General features: G+C 37.8%; 1 protein-coding gene across 2 annotated transcripts in view; it reads left to right on the plus strand.

Moving 5' to 3' along the window:
• The window catches only part of LOC106495541 (putative N-acetylated-alpha-linked acidic dipeptidase), a 36,568-nt gene extending 19,025 nt beyond the window's left edge, over window positions 1–17,543 (plus strand). Inside the window, exons 8-20 of one of the 2 annotated variants that reach the window (XM_067289451.1) lie at window positions 374–472; window positions 1,575–1,660; window positions 2,748–2,867; window positions 4,361–4,443; window positions 4,774–4,837; window positions 5,377–5,444; window positions 7,192–7,283; window positions 8,100–8,190; window positions 9,013–9,277; window positions 10,466–10,547; window positions 12,627–12,719; window positions 13,748–14,928; window positions 17,527–17,543. In XM_067289451.1, coding sequence (XP_067145552.1) covers window positions 374–472; window positions 1,575–1,660; window positions 2,748–2,867; window positions 4,361–4,443; window positions 4,774–4,837; window positions 5,377–5,444; window positions 7,192–7,283; window positions 8,100–8,190; window positions 9,013–9,277; window positions 10,466–10,547; window positions 12,627–12,719; window positions 13,748–13,937 — 1,333 coding nt within the window. In that variant the 3' untranslated portion in view covers window positions 13,938–14,928; window positions 17,527–17,543. Of the gene's footprint in view, window positions 1–373; window positions 473–1,574; window positions 1,661–2,747; window positions 2,868–4,360; window positions 4,444–4,773; window positions 4,838–5,376; window positions 5,445–7,191; window positions 7,284–8,099; window positions 8,191–9,012; window positions 9,278–10,465; window positions 10,548–10,844; window positions 10,904–12,626; window positions 12,720–13,747; window positions 14,929–17,526 lie in introns of those variants that run through there. The other variant, XM_067289459.1, reaches the window with a different exon arrangement.
• The last annotated feature ends 871 nt before the right edge of the window (window positions 17,544–18,414 follow it).

Consider the following 18,414-nt stretch of genomic DNA (forward strand, 5'->3'; position numbering starts at 1 on the left):
TCTCCTGAATGAGTTGCAAATGCAGTTCAAGGAATTTGAAGATTCCAGGGACCGCTTACAAGAGACAGTTTGTATGCAAAACCTTTGATGGCTGAGAGAGTATTCCAGCATAGGAGTAGTTTGTTCCATGAACAGGTGACCTCAGTGCCCTGGACCATTCCTGTACATGTTTAATTTACTAGTGTTTATGTAGCTGAAAACGTGGATAATTCTCCTTTGGAAGCTTATAGTGCAAACTTTCCAAGGCAAAGGCCGTCATTTTGGTCTGTTTTGTATGAGACCTAAAATGTTGGGTCCTGGTTCCTCACTTGTGCTTTTTGCTATTGCAAGATACTGTAACTGATACTCATATATATATATTTTTTCCTAATAGTAACATGGGAGGACCTGCACCACCACACAATAGCTGGAAAGGAAGTTTGAATGTATCTTACAACATCGGTCCTGGTTTCACAACAAATTATTCTACAAGGTCGGTTTTTCTTCAAAAGGAAAATGTGTTCAGGATCAGGGAAACAGAGCTATGGCAATAGAATATGACCAAAGGTGGAACAGTTGGAGTTATTCAGATCGTCCTTTTGATTCTGACTGTTTCCTGTGCTGAAGTGAACTCAGTGCAAAGCTTCAGCAAATTTACATCTGATTGGACGGATATGTACGAATTGCTTTAGATTCAAGCAAAACTTGAAATAACTTCATTTGGAAAGTTTCTAGACTTTCACAAACTCTTTGATGAGCCTGGATATTTTTCAGAACAGAATTGGTTGTGTAGTCTTCTTTTAATTTATATGGGTCCAGCTTCTGGTCTTAACTATTGCCTTATATAAAACAATATTAATCTACAAGTTAGGTTTTCCAGAAAAAGTGCTCTAACTGTAACGTAATTTTTTTTGTGTTTAAACTGTGATTACGGTTAGGACTGAAAGTTAGCTGTTTCAATATTGGCTGAACTACTGTATTGACTTCATATGAACCATTTGACCTTTTCTCTTTGTCTTATTCAAACCACATGAATTTTTTTTCCTGAAAAATATGCAGCCAGTCCTTGAGAATGAATTGTTGAGCCTCAAGCTGTGTTGTAGATAAACAAAAGTCTCTGCAATGCAACTCAAGCCTTGTGATTTTCTGATTCTTGAGATGTCACACCAGCATGATTGCACTGATTGTGCTGGAGTCAGTTCTGATTTACACCGTTTTCTGGATGATTAGAACTATTTATCTTTTTAGCATTAGATGGATTTCATTTTTCTTTTACTCTCCCAAATTTAAAAAGAATCTACTAGCAAAATAGTCTTCAGTTTGGAGCTCTGAGCTTCTCATCCAGTATAAATCTTACTGACATCAATAACAATAGATAGCTTTCAAGGACCAAATGCTGATCTCAGTTACACAAGTATAAATCCAGAAGAACTGCAGTGGAACCTTATCAGATTTACTTTGGTTTGATGGAGGGTAAATTTGGCCAAAATTCTTTCATTACAAACAATTTATATTATATACTTCTAAAAAATGTCAGATGTTTTATTAGCTAATCTGGTGGATTTTCACTTTGAATTTTCTTTCCAATATGCTAGAAAGGTGAAAATACACATTCATAGTAACAACAAAGTAACAAGGATTTACAATGTGATCGGAACCATCAGAGGCACAATGGAACCAGGTAAAGTCATTTGTCCTCAGTGTTATGTGGGCGTGCGGTGATCTCTAGATGCACCTAGTTATAGTTACAAGGGGGGCAATGAGGAAGGGAGTTTTCCCTGAGATATTGCGCTACATGAGCATTTCTGTTGAGATATTTACTGCACCAGTTTTCATAGGGTACATCAGCACTTTCACTATAAATGCTGAGTTTCGAGAGGAAGTCATAACCTAGACAGAAATGTTTGTCTTCAGGCAAGTAACTGCAACTGAAAGAATATTCTTAAGTGGATATTTTTCCCTGGTAATCTGAAATAGTATTATGAGCTGTAGGAGTTCAAAAAACAAATAGAAATGGAGAATAGCACAAGTCTGTAAAGATTTTGCATTCTATCTGAAGATATAATTTCTACCATTATTGATTTGTTGATTTTCTTACAGTCTCTTGTAATCAAAGTGATCTTTACACCCTAAAAAAACAGACCTAAAGACATCTCTAGGATGATAATATCATTTAATTTATGACTGCAACACTTGCCTGTTGCCTGAAACACGTTTACCATATTATAGTATCACAGAGGTCTAGTCTGTCTTTTATCATATTAATCACATTTCCATCATGTTTTTGACAACATTTTTATAATTGACTGAATATTATATTCAGAGAAATACTGCCTTCAGCATACTTCAATGTTGCAAGTTGGCATGGTGAACAAATATAATTAGCTGATCACCTTTACCATGAAACATTCTATTGTACAATGTGGCAAGATGCTTCTGTCTTCAGAGGAAAGTTGTAATATTTCTAATAATAGAAGAAACATTAAGGCACTGGAATTTAGACTATTTTAGGTCTCATGGGATTGAGTTACTGTGTTTGACAAGTTCTTTAACATTGACTTAAAATGCAGAAAAATGTCTTTGAAGAGTTAAAATGTCTTTTGCCATTCCATTATGCATATTATAAACTATTAAGTTTGTTATCTGACACCTACATAGACAATTAGAAATTATTTCCCATTAACATTACTATAGTAGGATTTTTTTTAATAAACCTTTTTAAAAATAAATTATTTCTTTAAATAAACCTCCATAATTAATTTCTCTAGACAGATATGTCATCCTGGGAGGCCACCGTGATTCTTGGGTATTTGGTGGCATTGATCCTCAGAGTGGGGCAGCTGTGGTTCATGAGATTGTGAGGAGCTTTGGAAAACTAAAAAAGGAAGGTAATGTAATGAAAGAATAAAGCATGCCAAAACCACTGCTTTCAGCTGTGCCCATTGATTTTTCTGATATTTGAGCATATACTTAAAGACATGCTTATATGTTCTGCAAAATCAAGGCCTTGAAATGAAAATTATTAATTTAGATATTACTATAGGTATCACTAATAAGTTTATAACTATTGTATGCATCATATCAAATACTGTATCTCACTAATCTCTGGAATAGCTTAATTACAGTTCCAGTTACAACCTTCGTGTCTTTGAGGTGGTTCTACTCAAGAGAAAGTACAGTTGGAGGAAAACAAAACACAGAAGATGTGGGGAGGATAGTGAAATAAATATGGCATTCAGGTATAATTGGTTACTGTGTATTTGAGACTGGTCAAACTGCATGCTTCAATGGTCCTTTAAAGCTGATACCTTGGCAGACTGAGGCTTCAGAAGAGCAACATTCAGAGCCTCCTGATCATCTGAATGTGCTTTGGAGATAGACCCCAGAACAAGTGAAGCATGTCTGTGTTATGCAGAAAATGAGCTATATAAAGATAGTAGGAAATAATGGTTAAAATACCTGGTGCCTAGTTATATTAGAATAAGGTCAAATGTCAGCTGTACCAAGTTTCTGCTGTCAAAGCAAATGCTGTCTTCCACCTGACATGCCGTGGAAAGAAACTCTGACATGACTCAAACACCATGCTGCAGGATCTTTCTTTGCCTACCCACTGCACTTAAAAGCTATTGGCATTTAATTTCCTTTCCATTCCCACCCTGTTGTTGGATATCACGGGAAACAGTGTCTTTGGAAACCAAGTTGAAAAGGAAAAAGAAGGAAAAAAAGAACAGGAGCAAAAGATGAAAAGGCACCGATAGCCTGAAAGAAAACTGAGCAAAGATGGAGATGCAGGGTAATATAGCCAGTTCCATTTCGCCTGAGTTTAATCAAATGCAGAACTTTAAGTGAAAGATCTTCACTTGGAATGTGATATGTCAGAGTTACAGGGAATTCCTTTAGATTTTGAAATCCAGCATTTGGGAAACAGGTCAAAGAAATGCAGTAATAGAAATGAAACATATCAAAACACATGTTACTGTTAGATTAGACATCAGTTTAAAATGTGTACTGAGTTGAACGGAATCAAAAGAGCAGAAAAATGTTCTTTCAAGAATTCACACACAGGCACATACTTTTAACTTTGTCCATGGTTTTGAATTCTAGAAAATTTCATTGCCACTAAAGCTGAGAGAAGAAAAAGAATACTGTATTTGGCCCAATATTGCAAATACTGCAGTAGATTTGAGATCACTAAAAAATTAGTAAAGCATTGTTAGATTACATTAGTAAAGGAGTTGGCGATCCATAATTTTCCTGTATCTCCACAGGTCAGGATAAAAGATGAGCCCCTCCAAACTGACATTTGTTTTCATGTTAGTTACCAGTATGTACCAGGCGGTCTCTATTTCTGTAATATATTTTTCATGGTCTTTTATTGCAGGATGGAGGCCAAGGAGAACAGTGATATTTGCAAGCTGGGATGCAGAGGAATTTGGCTTGTTAGGATCGACAGAGTGGGCTGAGGTAAAACAATGAGCATTCAAAGAAATTTTCACAGAGCAGATCTTTGAGAAATCTGTATCAGAGAGGTATGTTCAGCTTGCTCACTCTCTCTCTCTCTCCCTCTGTGTCTTTCTCTCTCTCTCTCTCTCTCTTTCTCTTACACACACACACGCACACGCACACGCACACACACACACACGTTTCCTTACTAAATAGCAAGAATATATGACTGCCTACAGGAGGTTATCTGATGTCTTTCTCTGAAACAGCTGTTGTTTATTCCTGCAAATGTGAAAATAGTTCTGAGGCAAAAAAGTTCATCAGCATTTTCTTCCTCTTTTCTTCTCACAGGAAAATGCCAAAGTATTACAGACACGAGGAGTGGCTTATATCAATGCAGATTCCTCCATTGAAGGTATATAATCTTGACTTGCATTTTACAGCAACAGTGATTGTATATACAGATGACTGTGAGTCTGTTTTGCTTGGAGATCTATGAAAGCTTCAACATGATAATATCATTGCATTAGTCCAGGAGTACATATACAGGGAAACAATAACCCAGAATCATAAGTATCCTTCAGATATTTCATGTTGCTTAGGGGAAGAAGTGCATCACAGTAACTACACCGTTTGGGAAGTTGTGAGGAGGGAGAGAACAAAGGCTGTGCCCCTGTGAGCACCTCCGTAAATTCTCTAGAGTCAGCTTCTCTTCTCATAATGGGGATAATCAGCATAAGGGTTGCTTCAAAAGCTGGATTGTAATTCATCCTAAACCAGTATAAGTGCACTGAGTGCATTGAATCAGGAGAACCCTTCTACATAGGGGAGATTCAGCTTCTTCCTTGTAGTGGGTGTATAGCTCTAGTTCCCTTCTTATTTACAAATAATGGCGCAAGGCCTCAAGTGAGTAGAACTTGCTTCCTAGTATAAACAGTTTTTCTTGTTTTTCAGGAAACTACACACTAAGAGTAGATTGTACACCATTGATGTACAGACTAGTGTACAGCCTGACCAAAGAGGTAACATTGCTTGAAATTATCAGCCAGCCGTGTCAAGTTCTGTTTATCTGTTTCACTGCCACCTGCTTATATGTGGCGTAAACGAGTCAAGTCTATGAAATAAGTGCAGAACTAGGCCTTTGAGGACTTGGTTCCAGCAGGGATCTTTGGTGCTCACTTATTGGATGGGGTTCTGTGTATAAAATGCGATGTCAGATGTTGCTTTCTTTTATAACTGCAGCCATCCTTTTTAAGTTAACAGCCAAGTAATTCTCGGCAAATAACCTCGCTGTCTTACATGTAAGATGCTCCTTGCTCTAAGAGTGAATCTTAGAGGCTGGCACTAATAAGCCTTTTAATTTGGCATTTTCTTCAGTCTTTCAATCTGTATTGGAGGCATCTATTCAGGAGCATTTAATTGGTCTTCTAAGTGTGTGTGTCTAATATATATCTATATGTATAAATATATATATTTATCTTCAGTTACTCTATGTGTCCTGTGTATCTACTGTATCTGTGTTCATCTGCTGTATATATTCACCCATCTGTCTTTTCCAAGGTCAATAATTTGTTATTTCTTGGAAGCTGCTGTTAGCCTGGTTCAAAAGTAAAGGAACTGTAAAAATTCGGAATAATCACTTTTCACAATTGAAAAACAGTAAAGAAAATTTAAATCTGTTAAGATTAGGTGCCCAGCTAAAGATATTTCTGTCTTAAACTGCAGAAGTGCTGATCACCTGCAGTTCCCATGGTAACCAATGCTAAGTGCAGGTGTTCAAAACTGTCAGAAAATCAGGTCTGCAGAGTCTCAATTTGGACACCAAGAATCATTGTTAAAATGTTGACCTAAATACCAGTAAACATGGTTGCATAACTCTTCCTAAAGCTAAGGAGCAGTAACAAAAGGCTGACAAATGCATGTTACCATGGTCTGTTGGTAGCTAATGTCTGCAAAGAATGCTGATCAGGAAGCAGGTCCTTCATGATCCCTTCCTAAACTAATCTCTGGCAAAATGCGTTAACACTGTTCTGTGAACAATTGGCTTCATGACCAAAAGAGGCAAATATATTATTTTTATTTTGATTGCTATTCTTGAGTAATACTTAGAAAAAATAATAATACCTCAACTGCCTGTCAATAAAGAATACAGAAGAAAAAATACCTACAGTGTTTATTCTGCTCAGTAATCTAAAGAATTGTCTGAAAATAGTGGTAGGAATGAACTTTATTATGATGATGATTTTTATATCTCTATAGCAGCTATGCTGACTACTGTACAACTGTTTTACATTTTGCTCTTCTTAGGTAGCTACTGAATCCATGAAAATCGTTTGCCTGAACTAAAAAACTGAAGAATCAGTTTTGATTTAACCAAAGACAAAATTGTTTGAATCTTTCTGCCAAAGTGAAACATGAAGTTTTCCTTGTGGGGGTTTTTACATGTTGAATATTTAAATTAAATGGCTGAAAATCTCATAATGAATAATCAGAATATTTCATATTGGAAATATTGACTTGAAATGTTTTGCTTCCCTGTGTTTTTTTGCCATCTAAAACTACATATTTTTAGCAAATAAATGATTCCTCTGAAAAATGCCATGCATTTGAAATGTTTGAGGGGAAATGCAGAAAGGCTGAGGGACTTAAGTCTATAAGTTAGTCATTTCTCTAAGCTATAGGCTTGAATCGATGGCTGGGTGTAGATTTGTTGCTTGGTAATATTTAAAATTGTACCTTTTGTCTTTCTTTACAATACATTTTTTCTAGATACCAAGTCCTGATGAGGGATTTGAAGGCAAATCTCTATATGAGAGCTGGTATAAAAAAAACCCATCGAGAGAATATAAAGAGGTCCCCAGGTCAGTGACAAAAGAAATAAAGGGTACGCCAGAAGTTATTATAGCTTAGAGAGTGTGGGTTTTAAAAAAAATATCCACTTGAAAAACTGAGTGCTTAAAAGAAACAGATTCTCAGCTGGTATAAATCTCAAAGTTTTGTTGATTGCAGTTGAGCTACAGTATTGTACAACAGTTTTGTGAAATTGCCTTTGTAGCATGAACAGGAGGCTTTGTGTATGAAAAGTAAAGTGTTGCTGCAGTTTATAAAGATTGAGACACATCAGGCTAGTATGCACAAACCAGTGGCAGGCAAACAAGATGCTAACACAGCAGCTTTCTCTTTGCACTTACTTCTGATCTCCTGGAAGGCCTCTGGTTTTGGGTAGTTTGGGAGCATACAAGGCGGGTATTTACAACACTATCCTTCAAAATTACCAGGAGTGCTCTACACAGTCTTGAAGACTGATTCTCTTATATGAAGTCATACTGGTACTGTTGTGTTTTCTCCAAGTGCCTGGGGATGGTGGTAGTGCAGCAGAAGGAAGATCATTGGGTATTTTCAGTGATTAAAGATAGTGAGTCAAATTGTCCTCTTGAGTGTTTGATTTGATTCTCTGCAACGAGTCTGGCCTTCTGAGAATATGGCAGTTAGTAAGAGGTGCATGTAATGTAGGGGTCGTAGGCAATTTATGAAATACTGACAGAAAGAGCATGCTGGGAAACGACTGTGTAGTGATTGAGGCTAGAGAATAAATAACTGCTACAGTACTTGGAAACATACTAAAAATTATACTTTAAGTATTGTCATTCAAGGCATTTTCCTCTTTCTTGTTAAAGAATAAATAAACTGGGTTCTGGCAATGACTTTGAGGTCTTTTTTCAACGGCTTGGCATCGCTTCTGGCAGAGCCCGTTACAGTAAAAACTGGGTAAGTCTGTGTCTTTGTAATTATGTTTCCCCTGTAATGGTCTGAATAATATCAACTGCATTTCAGCTGTTCGGACTGCCAGCTTTTTGGAACAGGAATATCATTTTTGGTTCTGTTTAGTGTGCCAGAGTGGAGTCCCAGCTGTTAAGTGCTATTACAACCCAATTATTTAATAATAGGAATAATGGTCAACTTGGTGTCAGTCAAACAGAACATAACAGACCTTTGCTTTGAGTAAATGGATGTGCTCAGAACTGCCTGTGGCTAGTGAAGGCTTATGAGTGGCTTATGATAACTTATGAATGACTTAAGAATTATGAAGCTTTGAATTCAGCAGTGGTTCTTTTTTTATGGAGAAGATAGATTTGGCTCTGCAGTGTGCAGTGAGATGAGACCGACTCAGAAATGTATGAGGAGCAATCTATTAAATGAGATCTTTTCCTCTGAAAAGGCATATCCAAAGACACGGACAAAAATGGCTGTTTGAGAGCCAGTCAAAGAGAGGAGGGGCAATTGCACTTAAATTTAGCCAACTAAAAGTTATGTATCTGTTCCTAGCTACTTACCTAGGCCTTATACCTGGTCAGTAGAGAGTGACATCTCCAAAGCAAAATTCATCTCATCATAAGGTCAGTGTCTAAGAAAGCCATCACTGAGCAGTTCTCATTTGACTTTCTGTAGTGGCTAGAGAGGACTAGTGTGACTTGAACGCTTAACTTTATAATGCCTTGAATTTCACAGCAAAGGTTTTCAAGCAAAGCTGGAATGTCCACAGCTGACCTTAATAATGGTTTTGTTTGGTTTTGTTTGTTTCTGTTTCAGAATGTAGAAAAATATAGCAGCTATCCAGTTTACCACAGTGTCTATGAAACCTATGAAATTGTGGAGAGGTTTTATGATCCTACTTTCAAGAATCATCTGACAGTAGCTCAGGTACGGGGAGGGCTGGTGTTTGAATTGGCCAACTCCGTTGTCCTTCCTTTTGACTGCAGAGATTATGCAGCAGCTGTGAGCAATTACGCTTACATCATCTATAATTTGTCAAAGAATCATGAAGAGGAACTGTCGACATACAGTGTATCCTTTGGTACGTACGATCTTTCATCACAGTCCTCTTTTGTTAGTGCTAGCAGTGCCTTATCTTAATGCAAGTCTTAGTCATGAACTGTTGCTTACTTGTGCCTTGTGCTGTGTGCACAGTGAATAAAACAAGAGACATATTCTCAAATAATTTGGAATTTGAGTATGTTTAGATCACTAGCATACTAGTGTAGAAACTGTGCCACTGCCTTGTAGAGCTAACAGTGAGATACAGCCATGTGTTATTTGACCTGTGCACCATACATTCATGTTGCTAGCAAGATACCTCTTTCTTGGTCCCTACAAAAGTCACACTGCTTTGCAGCTCGTGGTGCTAGATACTTCTCTGTCCAATTCTGATCATAGGATTATAGGATAATTCCGATTGTAAGAGACCTCAGAAGGTCATCTAGCTCAACCTGCTCAAAACAGGATTGCTCAGACCTTTATCCAGCCCAGTCTTGAAAACCTCCAAGGACAGAGACTGCAAAACCTCTTTGGGCAACAGTGCTTAACTATATTCAGGGTAAAAAATTTTTCCTTATATCCAGTTAGAACTTCTCATTAGTTCAGTTTATGGTTTCAGTTCAGCAATGGCAATTGCAAGCTTCATGAGATGTTTGACTGAGGGCTTGGTCAGGCAGGCATGGTCCATCCCGGTGCTGCAGTAAGGATCTTGTGCTAGCATGTGAAATTTTATTCAGATAATAGGGATTCACAACCTGTCTCCTGAGAGACCTCCTCTTTATTGTGGTATATTTTATTGGCATCATTATGTACTACTCAATCTTACCTGATTACTAATAACCGTTATCAGATACACACACACACACACATATATCCTCATTCTCTTATTCATTCGCTTACTTGCTTGCTCCTGTTGGGTTTGTAAAAACCTACACCTGCCTGAATAGTTCAGTTCTGGCAATCTGTGCTTTACTTTCTTTAAGTAGCAAATAACAATACGCACAGAAATACTAATTTCTGTTCTCTCCAATGCAAGGTTTCACACAAGATCACATAGATTTACTCTTTAATATAGGAATATGGGGTCATTTGATTTTGTTTTTCATTCAGTAAGAACCATCAGATCATGATCACAGTGAAAGATAAGTAGTTTTAATTTGAAGAATTTGATTTGTTAAATGATTTCTTCAGAATCTGAAGTTAAATACTTCTGTCCTGTTCCCTCCAGATGCTCTGTTTTCAGCTGTGAAGAATTTTACAGAAGTCGCTGCTCACTTTCATGAGAGCCTGCAGCAAATAGATATCAATAAGTAAGTTGAACAATTTTTTTTCCAGCCAAGTAATCTGTGTAGTTCTCTGGGCTCACAGAGCATAGTCTTCACTTGTATTTAATTCCACAAATAATCTTGGTGACAAGTGACTGTCAGTCATTTGTTCCATTTGGAGTCCTTATGGAGTCTTGTCTTTAAGGGTCTAGTTACTCCATGAAACAAAATGCAGAAGTGTTGAACATCTGAGTGTGGACATCTGAGACACTGCAGAGACTGGGAATCTAGCTGTGTTAACTTTGAAGAGTGTCCAAGCTAATGAGTGTCAATTCTCGACAGGTCTTAGCTCAGGAGCAATGCCAGGAGCGTACATGAATGTGATGAGACTGTTGTCAGCACAAGCAGAGCCAGCTCAGGTGTGTCAGTTCCTACAAGTGCAGAAAACATCCTAGGGTTTTATGACTGGATTATCATTAAAAAAATAGCAGACTTGGCGTTTTCAGTTGTCAGCACTCTGTAATTTTGAAGATATTGGTACCACTTAATGCAGAGAATAACTACACCATGACTGTAGTCTTGCCAGGCTTTTTGACAAGCTTTACAGAAATTCTATGCGCCACCTACGCCAAAAGTCCTTATTAGCTTTTGACTCTATTCTTAATTTAGTGTCTGTAGGCCATGCCCAGAATGAGAAACCAAACTTCCTTCTATATATGTGTATTTATAGTTACATTTCTTGGGAAGAATCAGATTTAGTTGCATGCTTACCATATGGAAGGTGAGAATAAGAGCCATCTTTCTAATTGTAGCAATTTTAAAGATAAATGAATTAACAATAATTTCCTAATGGATAGACATTTATATGGGCTTCATATTTATAGTGCATTTATAGTGCATCATATTACTTCAAAAAGGCTCATTTGGATGAGCAGAGAATTTGTGTTTATAACTAGAACTCTGCAGTTATTTAGCCAGTTTCTGTTTTATGTTCCATTTACAAATTTCCCTGCCCTGTCAGATCTTTTCCTGTCTTACTTATTTTGATTCTGTAGCTCCTGTCAGTTATCAAAGTTTATACATTTGAAATACCATGTAAATCTCAATCTGTTTATTTTTCTGAGCCACTAAAATATTTCAGCAGATGTAGATGAAGTTTCAAAATAAATATAGAAGAAAACACTCTACCATTGATCTTAGAGATTCCATGTGGCAAATAACGTGTCCTGCTGAATCATACAGCACAGCAGCAAATGAAAAAGTTCAGTTCAGAATGATTTCATTGATGGGTGGCATAAATCTAAGCATCAGTTCAATCAATCAGATTCTATTTCCATTTACACTAATGTAAATTTGAAACAATTTCATTGATATTAATAGAGTACTCTAGGCTTACAGTGATAAAAATTTTACCTCAGTCTTTCTTGGTGAGTGCCCTTGAAGCTCTGCAATAAGTTGCTTGGGGTGTAGACTACAAAATCCATGTACATTCAGTACATTCTTCTTAACAGTTCTTTTATTTGTTGAGCATCAGTACTATGCTCAGAGCTATTCAAAGCACACAGACACAGAGGATCTGTGCTCTAGGGAATTTATAGTCTGTGCAGTCAGAAAAAACAATTCTTGAGTGACTCAAAGGATGATTCTAACAGCACAAGGTTCCTGATTCTCAGATGATGTGGTTCTACATAAAAGTAAATGTGACTTTATTGAGGTGATTTTGAGGTAATTTGGTCTTATTGGGCTTTGTGGAAAATAGGGTCTTTAAAAACCTGTCATAGAAAAGAATGGCCTGCCTAAGCACACTAATGAAAAGGAGTTTCAGGAGTAAGATATGGCATGAGAGAAAATATCTGATACATCTGTGTTTTCTTTGACACTATTCCCTGTCCTTTAAGAACAGTGGTAGGAGACTTTCAGGTTATAAATCAGACTGTCTAACAGTCTAGATCAGTGTAGTTCTATTGTGCAGGTTAGCTGACATGGGCTGTCTTCTGTGGGCTACATTTGAAGTTCAACAGCCTATTCTCCTTCATAAATCCAGAGCTGTGAGTGTTCTGGCACAAGATGAAAGTGGACCAAACACTTTGCAGCTAACATATTCCTCTGTTGTCTTCTTTTTAGTCTACTTGCTGTCAGATCTTTAAATGATCAGCTCATGTTTCTAGAAAGGGCTTTCATTGATCCTCTTGGACTGCCTGGCAGGCCATTCTACAGGTAAGGAATGCTTGTTTTTCACTTTCTGCCTAAGTACCTTATGAGAATCCCTTTATGATTTACAGGTCTCTCAAAGGAATTGTAATGTTTCTATTCAACATAGTAAAAGTAGGTAAATAGGAGAAATAAGATTTAAAAGGGAAGACAATGTTAGGGGAAATTTCAGTGAGATATACTGTACAGAATGCGAGAGAGTCTTGTCAGAAGCCTATAAAGATCAGTAAATCCATTTCCAGTGATTTCAGTGGGCTTTTAACCAGATATAAAAGTTTGGCACTGGACTCACTTCAAATCATTTCGGGGGTAAAGGATCTTTAGGAAGTTATTGTGACTAGGAATAAAAATAGGGTATACTTGGAACATCTAAAATTTGACTGATTATAGCAGAATAGCCATACTAGCAAATACAGTGTAGAGTGAAATACTTCAATAGCACTGAAGTGAATTCAGTAGCTCTCTCATCCAGTTCAAGAAATAAATCTTTCTTGAAAGGCAGAATAGTCAAGTCAAGTCTAGCTTTTTGGTCCTTCTCCCACTCTGCATAATTCAAAATAACAATCTTTCCACTAAAAAGTACCTCCAGCAAGTGAACTTAAGGTATACAATCCTTATACTTCTCATAACTTCTGATTAAAATATCTGTTGAGACATTTCTTGCTAAAGTATCGCTTTCTTACCTCAAAGCATGCCTTTAACTGTCAGAGAATGTCTGTATGTCTGTGAGAAAGGGAGCTGGCTTTTTTTATCTTTCCCTTCCATCTAAGGCAAGGCAAAGGAGAAATACTTTAGTCAGCTTTATCTCAAGTCTTCTTAGCTACAGAATTCTTGAATTCATGTGGAATAACATAGCTCATATTTTATTTTCTTGCTTCGTAGATTATGGGTACTATCAGTTATCAGTATCTTATTTATTTGCATCTTCAATGTCAACAATTTGACAGCTGATATAGATACAGATTATATTTATTCAAAAAATACATTTTATTTTCCTAATGCAGAATATTGTTTTTTTCTCAACTTCCCTACAGACATGTCATCTTTGCTCCAAGCAGCCATAATAAGTATGCAGGAGAATCATTCCCAGGAATCTATGATGCCATGTTTGACATTAAAAGCAAAGCTGATCAACATAAAGCCTGGGAAGAAGTAAAGAAACAGATATCCATTGCAGCCTTCACTGTGCAGGCAGCAGCAGAGACACTGAAAGAAGTAGGATAAGTAGCAGCAGCATCAGCAATATCAGCATCAGCGAAAGACTACATATGACAGTTTGCGGAAGCCTCAAAACCAGAGCATTTAAAAACAGTGGAAGGATTATTACAAGAACACAGAACCTAGACAATCGTGTTCTTTGCAAATAGTATACCCAAGTGGAGTGCATTTAACAGTGTTAACAAGGTAATATCCTCCATTAGATGAGCTCAAGCTTTACATAGCTTCTGAAGTGAGAGTCTACATTAAAAAAAAAAAAAAATCATGTTTTCTCTCTGCTTAATATGTTAAGAATTGTTAACCATTGGGTGTATTTTCAGAGCTTTTTATTTAGCTAGCTTGATTAATTTTTATAGCACTGCTTATAGGAAAATAGAAGTTTCATGCATGAAGATGGGAAGACTGTCACATACAGTGTGAAGGATGCATAATGATCATAACAGGTTTTGGGCTGTCAGCGATGTTCTTCTCATCGCATGCTGGGTCTTGCAGCTGTTTGCAAATAAAATTAAGCAAGAAGCCTTCTAGTCACCAGAGTAAAGACATGGCAATACATCTTGTCAGCCACAAAGTGATCTCACAAAACATATCTTTCAAGATGAAGACCTACTTTTATTCTCTCATCCAAAATCTACTCCTGTCATGCCTTGTCCATATCAAGACATTTTTTAATATGAAGACAATTAGAAGCAAAGAAAATTCATTATGCTTTTACTGGGAAAGGACACCAAATTTTTACCATCTTCCTATACTCTGTATGTCTGGTTTGGCCCGTAGCTTATTCTTATGACTGCTTGAAAGCAGTGCACCAGACAGCTGAGAACAGACAGAGAAGACTTTCAGAGAGTCAGGTCAATTCATGCAACACTTTGTTACTGGAGGATTACTCAACTCTTGGACAGCAAATATTTTTTTGTAATTTGACCTGCCATTTCAGCTGAGGCTTCCACCATTTCTTAGAAGACCTCCCCATGATCTGATGGATTTCAGTGTCATGGTAAATAGTACTTCTCTGTAGCACCTCATTTATTGATAATTTTTTCTCATCTCTTCACATTAAATCCCTTTAGGCAAGTGATTATAATTAAAGTCACTATTTTACTTAACTGTTAGCCTTTCTCATGCTATAATCTGGCTAACCAGATAATGGGAAATGCTCTTACACCCACCATTATCCCCAGTTGATTTTTAATTTTTTAGGAAAGAAAGTTAGATGAAGACCATGGAGGCATATCTTCTTTCAAATTTAGTTGTGCTGATGGGAGACATTGCTGTCTCCACCTGTTTTATCATTCCTTGCTGCTGGAGGTGCTCTTTATGCCAGTGGAGCAATTCATTCCAATGGTCTGTAATCCATCTCTGGCAAAATTAGGCAGGTTAGTTTAGATCATCAGTTAAGCTAACCTAGATGATTTTGTCTGCCACAATCCAGAGAATGATAACACAAATCCACTATCCATGTTGCAGAGGGAGAAGTGATGAACAGCTTTTATTGACCAGCTGGATTCAAAAAGAGTATTTTTCCCTTACTGGGGAGGATGTATCCAGAACTGAAGCACCAAAGTCCAGAATTGTAGAGCTCTCTCCCTGTTTGACATGTAAATTCTCTCAGCAACTCTCTCTCAGCTTGGAAGACATAACTTTTTAATCTCTTGCTTAATCTTAGCATTGTTTCATTTAAGTTTCCTTAGGGACATTTCTGGCAATAGCTGGCAGATAATATACAATGGCAGGGCCCAGTACCTAACAAAATATAAAGCTTGTTACACTCTTAACTCTAGAACCACTCTAGTGGTACTAGATATGACAACATCCATTTAAAGAAAATCTCTTTTAAACACACAGTTCAGGGCTGTGCCCTAACCACTGTAGTGGATAGGATATAGGGGCAGAAGCTCTCTCCTGTTGATTCTGTGCCCCTGAGTAGAAAAAGGTCAGGGCTGATAGGTCCAGAGAGAGAAAGCACCCAGAAGGCTGATTGTAACGTAATGATTTACGATGTTTTGGTAAAGTGGGATTCAAACTGTCCAGTCCCTTCTCCCAGATATGGATGTAGGTTGTGACCCATGTTTGTTCATTGCAAACCACAACCCTTAGCAGTTGGATTTTAAAAGCAAGTAGAACTTTGCTTGTTTTTTTGAGAAAAGAAAATCCTCAGATGGAGTCAGTCTCACTCTCGCCCCCAGCCCTGACCCAGTCACCTAAATAGCAAAGAGACGTGAGGTTAAAGACTCTACGCAGTCTGTAGGTGTGTTGCCCATCTCCCTTTTCAGCATGAAGGTTTTTGTTCTTGGTCCTGAGGAGTCTAACAGTTGGTGCTGATATCTCTTGAGATAACCACTATGATTCTTACTCTTACTTATCCAGCATCATCTTGGATGTTCTTGGCCCCACTACAGGAAACCACCCCAGCTTACAATATAGGTTATGACAAACCAGTGCTCATTTTGGTTCTTCTCAATATGCTGGGCTGCAAGTTGTGGCTATACCATAGCTTCTTCAAGAACTGCTGAGACATCTTTGTAGCGAGTTTGGGACTTTCTGAGAGAGGGGAAGACAGACAGATGGTGGGAAACATGATAAGTATTCCATGGTAAACTGTCTACACTCATAAGTGTATACCTCAAACTCCTTCCTCTCTGTGAGTAAGGGAGCACAGGTTCCACAAGCTACAAATTAGGCATAGCAGCGTCTAGCATTTAGACACATAATTGCTCATTCACCCAGGAGTTCTTGATCAATTTTTAACTTTCAAATAAAAGGCCAGATGCTCTTTAGCCTTCAAGGATTCTTAGGGAAATTCTGGAAAGAACATACTTCTCCCTATATCCCTTCTTCTTGTCAGTCTTCTAAAGAGTAGATACAGCTACTCCAGCCTTGAGTTCCATAAAGACTGTTCCAGGCAGAAGTGGCTAGTGTCATTACTTAACAACAAATGCCAAAGCATATACAGCTAATTACTGAAGCTACATGCTTTGTATTCAGCTGTCCAAACCATATGACAAAATATTTGCACGGGTACATATGCAACTGGCTGTTTCTTATTTGCCTCAGTAGGATTTTTAAACAACCAGCAAAAATGAAAAAATAGTTGTATATGCACAAAGGAATGTCCTTTCACATGACTCATTTTCTGGGATGATACTAAGAAGCAAGGCTCGCATTTGACTTTTATGAACAAAGTCAACACAATTGACTTGTTCCAGTGAATAAAGCCATCTACCTCCTACCAGACAAATGAGGGACATCATTGACAAAATAAATAATTATTCAGCATTGCAAGCTCTGTCTGTTAATAAGTTCTTGGGGACTTTGTAACCGCACTGAGAAACATTTCCAGTCCATTGAGTCTTAGAGCTCAAAAAACTGAACCAGCCATGTGAACAAGGAGGTGTGTGCTATAAGCCAGTCGACTAAGGAAGGGCTGGCAACTAGAAGCTAAGTACAGCAACAGCTACCTTTTAAGCATCTGTACTCTTTATTAGATCTATCAGGGTAGTGCGGAAGTATAACTATTACTAACTCAGACCCCAAGTGTGAAATCCTTTCTTATACAAGAAGTCAGTACAAGGTTTGTGTGCTAATTCTCTTTCAGTGAATTAGAACTTCAAGCAACATAGAAAGTCTTCTTTGCTCAACTTCTGCAGTGAGTTGAAATTCACTCTTTAACATTGTCAAGTGCTGTTGACCACTTATCTGAGCAATAACATTAAAGTATCTGGAGATGAAGTGAAAAGCAACATTTTTTTTTGAAGAAAGTACTTCTTATCATATGACCACCGAGTAATACTGCCAAATTTTTCCAAAGAACTTCATACAATGACCCTCCTGTGCAGTAGATGTGTACATCAAATGAAATGAAAGCATACCCATGGGTATGATGGACAGAATCTACACCTGTATTAAAATAAATTCTAGCTATCACGATACAAGCCATGTAAAAGTTGCATATTTGACTGAAGCTTAAACTATGGACTTTGGTTCGCAAGTCTGTTGCATCATTTCTGAATTAGGATGCTCTCACCACAGGACTTAAGTGTTGGCTTAGCTGAGACAAACTAATTCCTGGTAGTCAAGATCTTTGAGGTTAGAGCTGTGCTCATCTCTGCTTGTGTAAGCAGTTTGAAATCAGCTGCTGGACTACCGATAGTAATGTGGTGGAGCAGAGCAGCCAACTCTGGTCACAGCTGGAGAGGTGGAGTCTGCATAAATTCTGTTCTTTTCCTTGACTGACAGCAGCTCCCAAGACCAGGGAGTTGTAATGAATGGAAGGATATCGTAGAATCATAGGATCACAGAATAATTCAGGTTGGAAGGTACCTCAGGAGGTCTCTAGTCCAACCTCTTGCTCAAAGCAGGGTCAACTATGAGGTCAGACCAGGTTGCACAGGGCTTTATTCAGTCTTGTCTTCAAAACCTCCAAGGATGGAGACCGAACAAACTCGCTGGGCAACCTGCACCGGTCCTTCACTGCCCTCAGGGT

The sequence above is a fragment of the Apteryx mantelli genome, chromosome 1 (assembly GCF_036417845.1).
Source record: "Apteryx mantelli isolate bAptMan1 chromosome 1, bAptMan1.hap1, whole genome shotgun sequence".
Lineage (NCBI taxonomy): Eukaryota > Metazoa > Chordata > Aves > Apterygiformes > Apterygidae > Apteryx > Apteryx mantelli.